General features: G+C 42.5%; 1 protein-coding gene across 1 annotated transcript in view; it reads right to left on the reverse strand.

Moving 5' to 3' along the window:
• wwc3 (WWC family member 3) overlaps positions 1-17,515 on the reverse strand; it is a 247,807-nt gene that overhangs the window by 60,169 nt on the left and 170,123 nt on the right. Inside the window, exon 6 of the mRNA XM_072260748.1 lies at positions 4,363-4,492. Within this exon, the coding sequence (XP_072116849.1) occupies positions 4,363-4,492 (130 nt within the window). The remainder of the gene's footprint in view (positions 1-4,362; positions 4,493-17,515) is intronic.

Consider the following 17,515-nt stretch of genomic DNA (forward strand, 5'->3'; position numbering starts at 1 on the left):
TCTCCTCTACTGGGCATGCGCAGAACACACAGAAAACAAGCGAAGAGGAAACGGTGTAAGTGGTATGCGTTTGTCCAGTTATGGAGTAAAACAAAACAAGTTAAAAGGAATTGCTCTTGGCTGTCGCGCAGGAGGACTTAAAACTAAAAAAAAAACAAATACTGGAGCGTATGGAGGCAACCAACAGGGAGTTCACGGACAGTATGATCCAGCTGACGACAAACATTGAAAAACTGACCAACTCTGTTGGATTAATAAAGCACCTTGTTAGATGTATGAAAACATGCCTGCATCAGTGTTATCTTGTATTTCCAATAATGTTACATTAGGCTGCTACACATCTATTGTCAGAGAAGTACTTGCATAAATAGGTAAACCACCTTGGTTCTTGATCCTCCAAAATATTCCGCATGGATTTTAAACTGGAGGTGGCAGAGGGTGTTTTCTGTCCTTACCTTCATATAAGCAAGGACAGAAAACAGGGCAAAGTGAGTATACTTATTTATTCAGTAAGCTATGGGTCAAAGTATTTGATGAGTACATTTCTAACTCTTCTGGCTTCAGTCTCGTTGCCGTCTGTTCTGAAATTATTAGGTTCTGCGAAGCGCAGAATCAAATATTGCTGTGATGATTGTACGCTCTAGTATCAGTTGTTTGGCAACAATAAAGTAGTAATAATAATTAATAACAATAAAACAATGAAATGCAGCGCTGCTGCCATCTGTTCTGGCACGTCATGACAGCGGTTTTAAAAAGATCCGGTTACCCCGTACACACTGCAACAGATATTAGGCGTTTTCAGATTTATTCACTATGGAGACTGTTTCTGAAAATCTCCATTTTCGGGGAATGAAAACGCCGTTTTAGTGTGGACAGAGGGTGAAAATGAAGAGAAAAAGCTTTGTTTTCAAAATTATCCGGCATAGTGTGGACGTAGCCTAAGTCATTGTTCTTTTGGGGAAAAAAAACAGGATGATGTTCATTCCTTTCAAATGGAGCTCATTACCATAACCATTATGCCAAACAGAACTACTGAAAGAGTTAAGTAAGATCTTCCTAGTTACTGTTTTTAGACTAAATATCACTTGGTGCTTCCTAAAGCAATTGGCTGCCAGACTGGGTCAAAAGCAGGCTCCAAATGAACCAGTACAAGGGATTAATCTACTTGACCTTGTCCTCCTCAGACTACCTGTGGCAGATGCACCTGGACAAGATGACATTGGTAGAAAAGTCTTCAGAGGATTGTGCAGTGGTCAAAATCTAGTCTTCCCTTTCTATTATGTTGGGTGGCACTATGGAAGTGCTAAAGGGGTTGGACTTAGATCTGGATTCCCAAAAGTGTGTATCCATGAGGCTCTGTGGACCATCAGCACTGAAGGTGCTGAGAGGACAGCTCATCTTGGCTCTCTTCTGACATTCCCACCATCACAAATGCCGATCTTCAAGTCATTCGGTTCAGGCCATGTGATGTTAAGTAGTTATGGATGCAGCAAAGGCTACAGAACAAGGCAACACTCACACCATGGAAATGAACACCTGCGCTCTACAGCAAAGCTGTTCCAGCACCACCACAATGCTGGCATCCACCCAACATGCAAAAGATTGTTCAGGTGTGTCCTGTCCACACAAAGCAGGCAAATCCAAACCACTTACAGTAATTACCACCCAATCTGACTGTGCTCAAACATCAGCAAAATGCTGAAAGCCATCATCAAAAGCACCATCATGTAGGGCTTGTTCTCCGCTATTCTACTTACTGATAACTAATTTGACATTTCGTCCACATCTCTTCACTGCCTTGGTCCAAATGTGGACCAAGGACACAAATTCTGCAGGTGAAGTGACAGTGACTTGTCGTCAAAGCAGAATCTATGCGAGTGTGGCATCATGGGGCTCTAGCAAAGCTGAAGTTAGTGGCACCGTGGGGAGAACACTCCGGTGGATGGAGTCATACAAAGGCAGGTGGTTGTGGTTTTTGCATATCAGTTAGCCCAGACACAGTACATCACTTCAGGAGTTCCTCAGGGCACTGTCCCAGAATCAGAAAGGGGGTTTGAATGATCGTGAGAGAGACCACAAGTTGCAGGAGTACAGGAAAGAAAGAGGGAAGTGGATTGATGGGCTTGCTTTGCTGAGTCCTGGAATGGGGTGAATGAACTTCCTTTTGCATTGAGATAACCCGGCACCCTGCAGGCTCTCACTCTGAGGATACACGAACAATACTTCAGGCAGCCCACAGCTTACTGATGCAGAACGCTAAGATGTCCAGTGTTTTTATTACAGCTAAAGATCATGCAACAATAAACCAAACAATAACAGATTTAAGATATTTGTTGTCACACTTCTTCAATGGCTGCATCAAAAAAAACCTCCTTATTCTGCTTCTGCAGCCTTCCTGTCAAGTCCTAGTGAGGTGTTTCAGCTCAAAATGTTGACTATTTATTCCCTTCCATAGATGCTGCATGATTTGCTGAGCTCCTGCAAAATTTTGTCCATGTTGCTCAGGGATTTCCAGCATCTGTGGAATCTCTGGTGTGCTCCAGGCATACCCCAAAAGTTTATTCCTTCTTTCATAGTGCAATTTCTCACCTTAAAATACTGAATTCATGAATAATTAGATAAGGTCATTTTCAAATAGAATGTTCACGATCAGGATAAGAGCACTATTAGAAAGGCAGGCAACATCTATGGAAATGCATAAACAGACGACGCTTTGGGCTGAGTCTCTTCGTCAGGACTGGAAAGCAAGGGGGAAGACGCTAGAATAAAAAGGTGGGGAGGGGAGATGTGGACAAGCTAGAATGTGATAGATGAAGCCAGATAGGGCAGCAAAGGAGGGGGAAGGGAGGTGGGGAAGGGTGAAGAGGTGGAGGGGGGGTGGGAAGAGGTGGAGGGGGGGTGGGAAGAGGTGGAGGGGGGGTGGGAAGAGGTGGAGGCGGGGTGGGAAGAGGTGGAGGGGGGTGGGAAGAGGTGGGAGGCAAAGTTGATTAAATCGATGTGCTCACCATGGGTACATGAACCAGCAACAATACAGCTGTCAATGTAGTGCAGAAGGAATTGGGGACCATTACCAGGGAAGGCTTGGATCATGGACTGTTCCATGTAACCAACAAAAAGGCAGGTGAAGCTCAGTGCCCAGGGCTACCCCTTGAGTCTGCACAAAGTGGGAGGAGCTGAAGGAGAAATTGATGAGGACAAGGACCAGTTCTGCCAGATGGAGGGTGGGTGAGTCAGAGGAGAACTGGCTGGGTCTATTGTCAAGAAAGCAGAAAGCTTTAAGGCCTTTCAACACCTCATTTACCGTCTGGGTAGTCTCCAGCCCCTTGGTATGAACATAGAATTCTCCAACTTCCGGTAATTCCCTCCCCCTACCTTCCCCTATCCCTATGTCACTCTGCCCCCTCCCCCAGCTGCCTATCACCTCCCTCATGGTTCCGCCTCCTTCTACTACCCATTGTACTTCCCCCTATTCCTTCTTCACCTTTCCTGCCTATCACCTCCCTGCTTCCCCTCCCCCACCCCTTTATCCTTCCCCTTACTGGATTTTCACCTGGAACCTACCAGCCTTCTCCTTCCCACCCTCCCCCCACCTTCTTTATAGGGCCCCTGCCCCCTCCCTCTTCAGTCCTGACGAAGGGTTCCGGCCCGAAACATTGACTGTTCTTTTCCACGGATGCTGCCCGACCTGCTGAGTTCTTCCAGTGTGTTGTGACTGAAGCTTTAAGGCCTTCTTGATGGGGTGGGGGGATAGTAATGTATAGGGACTGGACATCCATGGCAAAAATGAAGCAGTCAGGACTGAGAACCCTAATCTTTCCTCTATTCCCCACTATAGCCTGCCTATCACCTACCCCAATGTCTTTTTTTTAAATTTCTCCCATGGTCCAACCTCTTCTCCCATCAGATTCTTTCTTTTCCAGTCCTTTACCTTTCCCACCCACCTGGTTTCATCCATCGTATTCTCGCCTCCTCCTCCTCCCCAACCTGTCCCCACCACCACCTTTCTATTTTGGCATCTTCCCATTTGCTTTCCAGTCCTGATGAAGGGAATGGCCCGAAACACCAACTCTTTATTTATTTCCACAGGAATGCATCACCTGCATTGGCATCACCTGTATTTGCTCCAGCATTTTGTGAGTGTTCTCTGCATTTCCAGCATCTGCAGAACCTCTTGTGTTTATTATGCTTTTTATGACGACTTACCTTTTAAAAAAAAAACCAGCTTGGAATTTTAAAATAGCAAGTTGGACCCTAATTCACAAATTGCTATAGCAGGAAGCAGGATTTGCAATCATGCTTTATAATTAGCTTATGTGCCTGGGTATTACTAATTTTGACATTGTACAATGTGAAAAGTCTTACCTGAATAAGGTCCTGCCTTTCCTTTTCTCCTAAAGTAATTGATTTCTTGATTGTTCTCAGCTCATTCATTATTTCCTGGGCTTCATCCAGTTTATAGTTTGTTTGACTATCGGATATTTTACGGTCAATCCTGAGCCAAAAGAAAAACATAAATAAATGCTTGAGTGGTGTGTTTTACTTTCCTCCTCTTGGTGAGTCAGCACTATTTTTGGCTGGTAGAAATACTTCTCATATCTTTGTTATCAAAACCCTGATTGAGATTTCAAGTAACTATACTGAAGAAACACATTTACCACAACGATTGAAGAACCAGATTTCCTGGAGCTTAGTAACTCTATCCCGTAAAAACCCAGAGCAACAGAAACACCAACAGAGGCTCTAAAGACCTCGGCCTGTGACAGGAAGGATCTTTGCCAAGAAGGAGAGATGGCCTACACTTTGGGACAACTTGAAAGATTGTCCCAGGACAGAGGATTCTGTCGAGCTGCTGTCGAGGAGGTCTGTGCACCATTAGGGGTGATGGGTTTAAGTAAGTAAATTCTGCAGCATTTCCTTTTGGGAAACTAGTTAACCATATATATGGTGTTGAGAACAAAAGAACTCGTGTTGTCTGATGTTGCCACCATGCATTTGGTACATAGAATTAGGGGTCAACAAGTTAAACTCAATCACAAAAGATTACAATATGGGTGCTTGCATGAGAACAAAGCTGCAATTTTACTTGTGCTTACTTTTATGGAAATGGTTCAATAAAAAGGTTTATATTTGAGGACTGATCAAGGTCTCAAGGGCCCTAAGTAATCCAGCTTGTCGAAATAGGCAATTATTTTTAAATGCTCCTTAAGCGGTGCAGAGGCTATGAAGAAGCACATTGTCTGAGGAAAGGATCAAATATAATAACAACTGGAGTGCAAGATAGATATATAAATTTAATCATGCAAAGTCCTTTTAGCTGATTTCACTGTGAAAAGCACCAGAAAGATTTATCTTCAGTAGCAATGATCAGCTGATCTGCATGTGGTTCCCACCAGAAGGATAGCACACAGCAAAACCCTGAAACAAACAACCTTCTCAAATGAGCTGACATAAAGAATCAGCTTAAAAACACATTAAATTTAATTCTTTCAATGCTTGCACGGTCAATACCTCAAAGCAGGTCCAGCATCCTGTAGGAAAGAGTATTTTTGCAATTGAAACTTGTACAAGTGTTCATCTGAAAGTATCCTGATTTGCTACAGCAACTTAAATGTATAGGAACACAAGAAGCTACAAAGAGCAGTAGACTCTCGCCAATGTACCACAGGCATATTCTTCCCCACCACCAATAATATCTACAGGAGTCAATACCTTAAGAAGGCAAGGTCCATCAACAAAGATCCCCACCATCCTGTCATGCAATCTTCTCGCAGCTACCATCAAGCAGGAGATAAAGCCTTAAGTCCCATACCAATAGGTTCAAAAGCAGCTACCTCCCTTCAGCCATTCAGTTCTTGAACCAGTCGGCACGACCCTCATCACTACAGTTTAGCAACACTATGACTACTTTGATCATTTTGCTTTAAACTGGACTTTGTTATTGTTCTAATTATCTTCTAATTGTGTTTTTTTTTGTAAAAGTTGTGTTGACTTGTGTTTAATTTATGTTTTTCTCATGAATGCTGCTTATACAATGCTGTGTGCCGGTGAGGCCTCTGCAAGTTTTCCACTGCACCTCCGCAAACATACACTTGTGCATTTGACAACAAACTTGAATTTGAACCAACTAGGATTAACATGGCACTTTTAGTGTAGGTAATCATCTAAGGGCACTTCACAAGTGCAATGTCAAGCCCCAAGCCATGTAAAGACATAGCAAACCTGGCCAAAGGGACAAAGTTTATGGAGGAGCAACAATACAGAGGAGATCCTGGCAGCTGGAGGCACAGTTGGCAATGTAGCAATGATCACAGATGCTTGAGAGGCAAGAACACAGAGGTTCACCTAACCCACTCGGCATATTAGCAGGTGATCTCACAGGAAAGGCCAAGTATGTGCAGTCATATGCATGTTGCCCCTTGGGTTGGATCTGTGGTACAATATCTAACTCTATGGGCCTCACATAACAACGATACAGGTCCAACAGGCCAAAATGGACTCCTTCACAAGCAATTATGGAACAGAAAGCTTCGGCCCATGATGTTCCATCAATGAGGCAAGGAGAGGCAAGTTGGAGAAAAAAATCCGGATGAAAAGTTCTTTTAAGTAGCAGCAACAACTTGGGAGGAAATACAAAGAAATTGTTAATGCAAGGTCCCACATGGGAGGTTAGTTAGGAAAATTCAGTCGCTAGGTATACATGGAGAGGTGGTAAATTGGATTAGACATTGGCTCGATGGAAGAAGCCAGAGAGTGGTGGTAGAGGATTGTTTCTCTGAGTGGAGGCCTGTGACTAGTGGTGTGCCACAGGGATCAGTGCTGGGTCCATTGTTATTTGTCATCTATATCAATGATCTGGATGATAATGTGGTAAATTGGATCAGCAAGTTTGCTGATGATACAAAGATTGGAGGTGTAGTAGACAGTGAGGAAGGTTTTCAGAGCCTGCAGAGGGACTTGGACCAGCTGGAAAAATGGGCTAAAAAATGGCAGATGGAGTTTAATACTGACAAGTGTGAGGTATTGCACGTTGGAAGGACAAACCAACGTAGAACATACAGGGTTAATGGTAAGGCACTGAGGAATGCAGTGGAACAGAGGGATCTGGGAATACAGATACAAAATTCCCTAAAAGTGGCATCACGGGTAGATAGGATCGTAAAGAGAGCTTTTGGTACATTGGCCTTTATTAATCAAAGTATTGAGTATAAGAGCTGGAATGTTATGATGAGGTTGTATAAGGCATTGGTGAGGCTGAATCTGGAGTATTGTGTTCAGTTTTGGTCACCAAATTACAGGAAGGATATAAATAAGGTTGAAAGAGTGCAGAGAAGGTTTACAAGGATGTTGCCGGGACTTGAGAAACTCAGTTACAGAGAAAGGTTGAATAGGTTGGGACTTTATTCCCTGGAGCATAGAAGAATGAGGGGAGATTTGATAGAGGTATATAAAATTATGATGGGTATAGATAGAGTGAATGCAAGCAGGCTTTTTCCACTGAGGCAAGGGGAGAAAAAAACCAGAGGATCTGGGTTTAGGGTGAGGGGGGAAAAGTTTAAAGGGAACATTAGAGGGGGCTTCTTCACACAGAGAGTGGTGGGAGTATGGAATGAGCTGCCAGATGAGGTGGTAAATGCAGGTTCTTTTTTAACATTTAAGAATAAATTGGACAGATACATGGATGGGAGGGATATGGTCCGTGTGCAGGTCAGTGGGACTAGGCAGAAAATGGTTCGGCACAGCCAAGAAGAGCCAAAAGGCCTGTTTCTGTGCTGTAGTTTCTATGGTTTCTATGGTAAATATTCCAGCAGACTTCACAAGAATGGAAGCAATGAAAGCTGACACCAACCCACAGCACAGATATTAAAAGAAAATAAAAAACAAACTACAGACACTGGAAATCGGAAATAAAAACAAAGTGCTGGAAACAGCCAGCAGGTCAGGAAGCAGCTGTAGAGAAAGACACAAAGCTAGTTGCAGGCTCCGGACCTTTCATCAGAATGGGGAAAGAGATTTTTTTTAAAAAGTGTGTGTGGGGGGGGGGTGATAGCTAAGACAAGGGTTATCTGGCATGATGATCCCAGGTCAAATGAGTTACTGTGACAGAAGATGTTGACACTGTAAAGTAAAAGCTTGCCTGAAGGGTGGAAGAATCCATTTAAGATGTGTCTCAAGCACACATTGTGAAGTTTTACAGTATACAAAATGGAAAAAGGCCATTCTTGCTGATCACCATGCCCATGCTGATCTGCATGCACTGATTTACACCAATTCTACACAATCCCATTTTTGTTGTTCTCCTGTCAACTACCCCAAGGTTCGACCATCCACCCAGAGGCAATTTACGTTGCCCAATGAACCCGCCAGCCCACACGTCTTTGGGAGATGGGAGGAAACTGGAAGTTCCAGGGGAAATCCACTTGGTGCAAGCTCCACACAGGTGTACCAGAGGTTGGGAGTGAACCCGGTTTGGTGAGGTATCAGTCCTTTTACCTGTCAGTATGCCATTCTTCCAGTTTGCTGAATTATCGGAAGCCTGGGGTAGACTATAGTTCTTTAAATCGTAGCTTTTTACACCAATCTCTACTAATCTTAGTTGAGAAGCATACTATGGGTGGACTCCACAAGATCTTAGAGTTTAAGAAAATCAGATTTTTATCTAAAGGCAAAATAATACATGCATGAGCAGCTGCTGAGGAATGTGCTTTGGCATTTTTACTTCTGTGTACTCATACAAGGAGTGATTGATAAGTTTGTGGCCTAAGGTAGAAGGAGTCAATTTTAGAAAACATAGCACATTTATTTTTCAACATAGTCCCCTCCTACATTTACACACTTAGTCCAGCAGTTGTGGAGCATATGGGTCTTGGACCTCCAGAAAGTGTCCACAGCAGGGGTGATTGATACGTTCATGGCTTACGGTAGAAGGAGATGAGTTATACAGCTCCTGTTACATGCACGTGCAGTTCAACGCCTTGAGTGATTCTGCAGAAAGCTTGAAGTTAATAACTCATTTCCTTCTATCTTAGGCCATGAAATTATCAATCACCCCTGCTGTGGACCACTTTCTGGAGGTCCAAGACACCGACTTCTACAAAGAAGGGATCCGTATGCTCCACGACTGCTGGACTAAGTGTGCAAATGTAGGAGGGGACTATGTTGCAAAATAAATGTGCTAGGTTTTCTAAAATTGACTCCTCCTACCTTAGGCCGCAAACTTATCAATCACCCCTTGTATTTCTATCTTCACGCACTAATGGATCTTGCTGGAGAATAACAAGGCTTCCACCAGACAATTGACACTGCAGATTCCAGGGAACATCTCAGTATTTGTAGGGAGTCCCAGAGTGAACTCTGTTGCAGAAGGAGCAAAACATGGGAAATTTGGAGAAAACTGATGAAAAGGAATCAGCAGCTGACTCCGTTCAGAATTCATAGGATTTTGAATTTCCAGGTGCTTCATCCCAGAGCATAAAGCAACAGATACAAAATATGACAACAGTGAATTAAGGCCTGCAGTTTTACTTGTCCATTGAGGGAAGCATTACTATCAGCACCATTCCCTGCTGATTCACCAAGGATTACCAACTTCAGTTGATCTCAGCTTCAAATTGATTCTCAAAATTATGAGGGAGGAACCACACATAGTGAGTCAGCTGGCCACTGTCAGAAACAATTTTGCACCCCTTCCCCTTCCCCACACAAGAAACGGTACTTACCCCACTTGGCGCTGTAGAAAGGAAAGGGGAACTCTCCATAATGCCATTGACCTAATGTTTATAACCACAGACATAATGCCTTTGTTCTCCATGAACTCGGGTTAGCTTCTAACAATGAGGTTCTCAGAGGACAGGCAACCTGTTCTATTTAATGATACATTATAACTGTGGATGGTACCTTTCCCGTTGGGCCAACCTGCCAGAGGCTGTTTTTCAGATCAGTTTGATCGACATAAAGAATTTTTTTAACATTTAGACAGTTAAAAATAAAACCTTTGTTAGCCTGCTCAAAATGTAATTGCATTCCCTTTGATCTCTTGAAGATCAGAAGAAATATCAGGAAGTTGAAAGAAAAAACATTAAGTTTGGCATCTGCAGCTGGTCTCACAAGTCTCAGAGAACTATGCACTGCTACTGCTAGGTTTTTCTGTTCCACAATACACCCAGGGCCCTGTCACTTAAACTGCAAGTCCTGCCTCATCTGAGTTAATTCCATCTGCCAACCCTTTGCCCAGTCTTCAAGATGATCTATATCCAGTTGTAAACTTAAACAACCTTCCTTCACTGTCTACCATGCCATTAATTTTGGTGTCATCCACAAATTTATTAATCAAGCTACTTGCACACATACCGCTGGCAACAGGGCTTCAGTCTGAACTATGCCCCATCCTCTGCCTCCTACAACCAAGATAATTTTGTATCTAACTGGCCAGTTCATGCTGGATTCCATGTGATCTCATCTTTCAGACCAGTCTACCTAGTCAAAATTGAAGTCCAATAACATTTATTGCCCTGGCCTCGTCAATCCTCTTGGCCATCTTAGAAAAACTTTAATTAATTAATAATTTTGATAAATTTGACACCATTTACCACATATGGCCATGATGTCCAATCCTGATCTCTCTAACTGCTGGTAGATCCTGATCTTCAGAATTTCCCACCACTGATGTTAGGCTCACCAGCCTGTAGTTCACACACTTGTCCTTGCAGTTCCTCTTAAATAAAAGCATATTAGCCACCCTCCAGTCTTCTGGTACAACACCTGTTAATTTCATTAATTCTGTGGTGTTTCTTTGTATTTACTGTGAATGCCCACAAGAAAACAAATCGCAGGGTTGTAAATGGTGACATATACTGTATGTACTTTGATAATAAGTTTACTTTGAACTTTATTCTGCACATCCTTGGGAGGTAGAAGGAAATGAGATCACACAGGGGTATCCCATAGAATCAATGTGCAAACTCCACACCGCCATCAGATACAGAGTTCTCTGCCAGGGCCCCAGCAATTTCTTCCGTTCCTGCCCACAATCACCTAGGGTACACCAGGGATTTATCCACCTTTATGTGCTCCCAAGGCTGTCAATACTACTATCTTCAATCTATTAAAATGTTTCAGGACATCACTGTTCTCTGCCTCCAAATTCCCTAACTTCCATGGGCTTCTCCACAGTCAGCCAGTCACTGCACTGGGCATGAGCAGTTCAAGGCAGCAGCTCATCATACTTGCTCAAGGGCAATTCAGGATGGACAAGTATTGATCACTTTTTTTTAAATATATATAACCAACATTAGGTTGCTTTTGTTCTGTAACATCAAAGTTATTATTCATCCCTCTCATACCACTTTCAAGTAAAATATATCTGCTGTAGTTTATTTAGTTATTGAGACACACTGTGGAATAGGCCCTTCTGGCCCTTCGAACTGAGCTGCCCAGCAACTCCCAATTCAACCCCAGCCTAAACACAGGACAACTTACTATTAACTCACAAGTCTTTGGACTGTAGGAGGAAACCGGAATACCCGTAGGAAACCCATGTGGGCATGGGGAGAATGTACAAACTCCTTACAGGCAGTGGTGGGAATTGAACCTGGATTGCCTGTAAAGTGTTGTGTTAACCACTACCCTAGCGTGCTATTCAAGACGGTGTTGCTTCACATGCAGCAAGGTACCCACACAATATCACAAAACACCAAAAGGGTACACAATCTGATCCAAATCAGCATTAAATCTTGAAAAATTCTAAAAATGTAGGAGGAGCATTTAGGACAAAGAGTCGCACAGAACAGAAAAAGGCCTTTCTGCCCCTCAGCACCATAAGCCACCTACCTACACTAATCTTATACCATCCACTTTTATTCTCCCCACATTCTCAAGTCAAGTCACTTATATTGTCATTTCGACCATAACTGCTGGTACAGTACACAGCAAAAACGAGACTTTTTCAGGACCATGGTGCTACATGAACAATACAAAAACTACACTGAACTACGTAAAAGAACAACACAAAACTACACTAGACTACAGACCTACCCAGGACTGCATAAAGTGCACAAAACAGTTCACGCATTACAATAAATAATAAACAAGACAATAGGCACAATAGAGGGCAGTAGGTTGGTGTCAGTCCAGGCTCCGAGTATTGAGGAGTCTGATGTCTTGGGGGAAGAAACTGTTACAGAGTCTGGTCGTGAGAGGTCGAATACTTCGGTGCCTTTTGCCAGATGGCAGGAGGGAGAAGAGTTTGTATGAGGGGTGTGTGGGGTCCTTCATAATGCTGTTAGATGTAGCGTGTGGTGTAAATGTCTGTAATGGTGAGAAGAGAGACCCCAATGATCTTCTCAGCTGACCTCACTATCCGCTGCAGGGTCTTGCGATCCGAGATGGTGCAATTTCTGAACCAGGCAGTGATGCAGCTGCTCAGGATGCTCTCAATACAACCTCTGCAGAATGTGGTGAGGATGGGGGGTGGGAGATGGACTTTTCTCAGCCTTCTCAGAAAGTAGAGACACTGCTGGGCTTTCTTTGCTATGGAGCCGGTGTTGAGGAACCAGGTGAGATTCCCCGCCAGGTGAACACCAAGAAATTTGGTGCTCTTAACGATCTCTACGGAGGAGTCATCGATGTTCAGCGGAGAGTGGTTGCTCCGTGTCCTCCCGGAGTCAACAACCATTTCTTTTGTTTTGTTCACATTCGGAGACAGGTTGTTGGCTCTGAACCAGTCCATTAGCCACTGTACCTCCTCTCTGTATGCTGACTCATCGTTCTTGCTGATGAGACCCACCACGGTCGAGTCATCAGCGAACTTGATGATGTGGTTCGAGCTGTATTTTGCAGCACAGTCGTGGGTCAGCACAGTGAACAGCAGTGGACTGAGCACACAGCCCTGGGGAGGCCTGTGCTCAATGTGATGGTGTTGGAGATGCTGCTTCCAATCCAGACTAACTGAGGTCTCCCAGTCAGGAAGTCTAGGATCCAGCTGCAGAGGGAGGTGTTCAGGCCCAGTAGGCTCAGCTTTCCAATCAGTTTGAGGAATGATTGTGTTGAATGCTGAACTGAAGTCCATGAACCGCATTCGAACATACATGTCTTTTTTGTCCAGGTTGGTTAGGGCCAGGTGGAAACCTGTCAATTTCCTCCAGATTCTACCCGTCTCTAACGCAGCAGTGGCAAGAGACAATGGCCATCTGCATGTCCCTTCTTTATTAATCTTTTTATTGGTTTAAAAGGAGCATAAATACAATCAAGAGGAGAATTATCTCAAATATATATATATATATATATCAGTAACAATACAAACCGAGATTAAGATAGACATTGTCAAAATCATATTGTTAAACTAGTATAAAATCATAATTAAAAAAACTGAAAATAGCAATTGTCCTCTCATCAGTTTATGGAAAAGAAAGAAAAAACATTAAGTTTTAAATGAAGAGAAAAAAAAACACTATACTATATATAAAAAAACAAAAAACAAAAAAAAAGGACTGGGCAGTCCATTTTGAGGATAGGACCAAAAAAAAGAAAGACTTTCTGAGCAAATCGAAAACTTCAAAAAGAAAAGATAGAAAGAGTAATAAATCAAATTAAATGAAAATATTGGATAAAAGGTCACCAGATTTGCTCAAATTTAAAGGATGTATCAAATGTCCGACTTCTTATTTTCTCTAAACTTAAACAGGACATAATGGAGGAGAGCCAATAAAAGACCGTAGGTGGATTAGAATCCTTCCACTTCAATACAATGGCTCTCCTAGCCAGTAAGGTCGAAAAGGCTATCATACATTGAGCAGAAACAGGAATATTTCCTGCGTCCGAAGGGATAATCCCAAAAATTGCTGTAAGCAAATTAGGTTGTAGATCCAGATCCAAAACTTTTAATAGTGTTTTAAAAACATCTCTCCAAAAGTTATCTAGCTTTATACAAGACCAATACATATGAGTTAAAGTGGCCACCTCAGTATTACATCTGTCACAAATAGGATTGATGTTGGAGAAAATACGCGCTAGTTTATCCTTTGATATATGGGCCTGATGCACTACATTGAACTATATCAAGAAATGACGGGCACAAATAGATGAGTTGTTAAACAAATGAAAAATTTTACTCCATTGATTATCTGAAAATGACTCTTGAAATTCCGATTCCCAAGCGCGTTTAATTTTATCATTAGATATCATTCGTGAGTTCAATAATTGATTATAGATTATAGTTATCAACCCTTTTTGAGATGGTTTAAACTGAAAGAGAGCGTCTGTCATATTAGGTGGATAAGCAGAAGGGTAATTTGGCAACAAAACACGTAAAAAAATACCTAATTTGTAAATATCTAAAACAGTGTACACTAGATAAATCATATCTATCCACTAATTGAGAAAAAGACATTAAACAGTCCCCTAAAAACAAATCTGAAAAAGTTATTATTCCCTTGGCTTTCCAAATTAAAAAGGCCTTATCCAAAATTGATGGTTTAAAAAATAATTGAGATGGATATTACTAGAAAGAATAAAATTATTTAACTCAAAAAATCTACGAAACTGAAACCAAATTCTTAATGTATGTTTAATAATGGGATTAAAACCTTGTCTACTAATTTTAGAAAACAAAAAGGGAAGAGGAGCTCCCAGGAGAATCCCATAGGGTCACCATGCAAATTCCACACAGGCAGCAGCACCAGAGGTCAAAATTGAATCCAGATTGCTGTGAAGAGGAGGATTCTAGGAATGAAAGGGTTATCTTATGAGGAACATTTAAGGGCTCTGGGTCTTTACTCACTGGAATTCAGAAAGATCTGGGGCGGGGGGGATCTCATTGAAACCTTTCGAATGTTGAAAGGCCTAGACAGAGTATAGAAAGGATGTTTCCCATGGTGTGAGAGTCTAGGACAAGAGGGCCCAGCCTCAGGATAGAGGCGTGTCCATTCAAAACAGAGGTGCTGAAAAATTTCTTTAGCCAGAGAGTGGTGAATTTGTGGAATTTGTTACCACAGGAAGCTGTGGAGGCCAGGTCATTGGGTGTATTTAAGGCAGAGATTGATAGGTTCTAGATTGGACACGGCATCAAAGGTTACAGGGAGAAAGCCGGGGAGTGGGGCAGAGGAGGGGAAAAAAGGATCAGCCGTGATGGAATGGCAGAGCAGACTCGATGAGCCAAATGGCCTAATTCTGCTCCTATGACTTTTGGCTTAAGAGGCAGCTCTACCAGCTGTGCCACAGTACTGCCCAATGAGCTCTACCAGCTGTGCCACAGTACCGCCCAATGAGCTCTACCAGCTGTGCCACAGTACTGCCCAATGGGTGACATCTACTCTACTGAGGCAGGATCACAGGTTTCAGGCGATAATGCAGACTCCTGGGAGAAAGAAAAAAATACTCTTATTTTTAACAGAGTTCCAATTCCAGCAGCATAGGTTATAGTTCTCCTGAATACAAATCTTCAAGCAATAAGGGTCGACATTCCATTTGCCTTCTTGCATCTGCAAACCAAACATTTGCAATTCATGCACAAGCACTGCCAAATCCCTCTGCCCAAGAGCATGCTGCAATCTTTCACCATTCAAATAATAGCCTGATTTTCTATTCTACCTTCTAAAATGAATGACCTCACATTTACTTAACTTATCTATATCTCTCTGCAGTCTTTCTGCATCCTCTGCACGATTTGATTTTCCATTGAAATTAGTGTCATCAGCATACTTAGAGACACTAGACACTACTGAGATAACAACACCCAGTCCCCTCTTCCAAACTGTCAATTTACACAATGGCCACTTTATTAGGTACACCTGCTCAATAATGCAAATATCTAAACAGTTGATCATGTGGCAGAAATGCAATACATGAAAGCATGCAGACATGGTCAAGAGGTTCAGTTGTTTTTCAGACCAAACATCAGAATGGGGAAGAAATCAGATCTAAGTGAATTTGACCATGCAATGTTTGTTGGTGCCAGATAGGGTAGATTGAGTATCTCAGAAACTGCTGAATTCCTGGGATTCTCATGCACAACAGTGTCCAGAGTTTACAGAAAATGGTGCAAAAAGCAATAAAAAACATCCAGTGTCTGGCAATTCTCTGGGCAAAAATGAATGTCTTGTTAATGAGAGATCAGAGAAGAATGGCCAGACTGGCTCAAGCTTACAGGAAAGCAACAGTAACTTGCAATATGTTGAACCTTGAAGTGGATGGGCTACAGCGGCAGAAGACCTCACCCAGTTCCATTCCTGTACCTAATAAAGTGGCCACTGAATACATATTCGTGAACAGTTGTGGGGCCAGCACCATCCTCTACAGTACTCTGCTCACCAGATTGCCAATCTAGAAACACCCAACTCTCTGCCCCCAATGGCTAAACAATACCCTATCCCCCAACTCCACATAGCCTTAACTTATAAGGATAAGCGTTTTATGCAGCACCTTATTGAACATCTTCAGGAAATCCAAGTATATAACATCCACCTGCTCCCTTATACCAAATAAACTCACTATATCCTCAAAGAACTTCTGTAATTTTGTCCAACAGGACCTGTCCATCATGAATCCATTTCATATCAGCCTGATGAAACCACTTCTATCTGGATGGCTCATTATTTTGCTTTAACTGTAGCTTCAAGCATTTGCTCAACTACAGATGTTAAGCTAACTGGCCTATAGTTATTTCCCTTTTGCCTACATCCTTTCATTTTAAACAGTGGCATGACATTTCCAATCTGCTAGAACCAGTTCAGGGTCCACAGAATTTTGATAAATCATCAGAAACACCTCCACAATAATGCCTGCCATTTCTGTCAGTGCCCTGGGATGCATCCCATCAGTTCCAGGCGACAGTTCCACCTTTAGGCCCACTAGTTTTCTCAGCATTACCACTTCAATGATAACGATCATATCAAGATCCTCACCTTCCACAGCATCATCTCTTTGGCCTGTTAGACATGTCCTCCACCATGAAGATTGTGCAAAATAGTTATTCAAAGTCTCAACCAATTCCATGCTACCCAATACTAATTTCCCCTTCTTAAACTTCCAAGGGCCCTATGTTTGCTTTAGGCACTCTTTCTCTGTTTTATATGTGGAAGAGATTTTACAATTTTCTTTTAATATTTTGTGCTAATTTACTTCCATAATCTATCTTCCATTTTCTTATTGCTTGCTTAGTTGTGTGTTTGCTTTTTATAGCTTTCCCAATATTCCAGTTTCCCATTACTCTTGGTGACCTTTGCATGCATGAACCTTCCTTTATATCCCTAGTTATCCAAGGCTGGCTTTCCCCATCATCACTGTCCTTGCTTCTGATTGGAATATACTTTAGTTGAAAAGTCTCTTGGAAAGTCCTCCACTGTTCCTCAACTGTCCCATTATATATCCCAGCGGTCCCCAACCACTGGGCCGCGGACCGGTACCGGGCCGCACAGCATGTGCTACCAGGCTGCGAGGAAACGATATGATTTAGCGATAGGAGTCAGCTGCACCCTTCCTCATTCCCTGTCACGCCCACTGTTGAGCTTGAACACACGTGAGG

Source organism: Mobula birostris, chromosome 6 (assembly GCF_030028105.1).
Source record: "Mobula birostris isolate sMobBir1 chromosome 6, sMobBir1.hap1, whole genome shotgun sequence".
NCBI classification, from domain to species: domain Eukaryota; kingdom Metazoa; phylum Chordata; class Chondrichthyes; order Myliobatiformes; family Myliobatidae; genus Mobula; species Mobula birostris.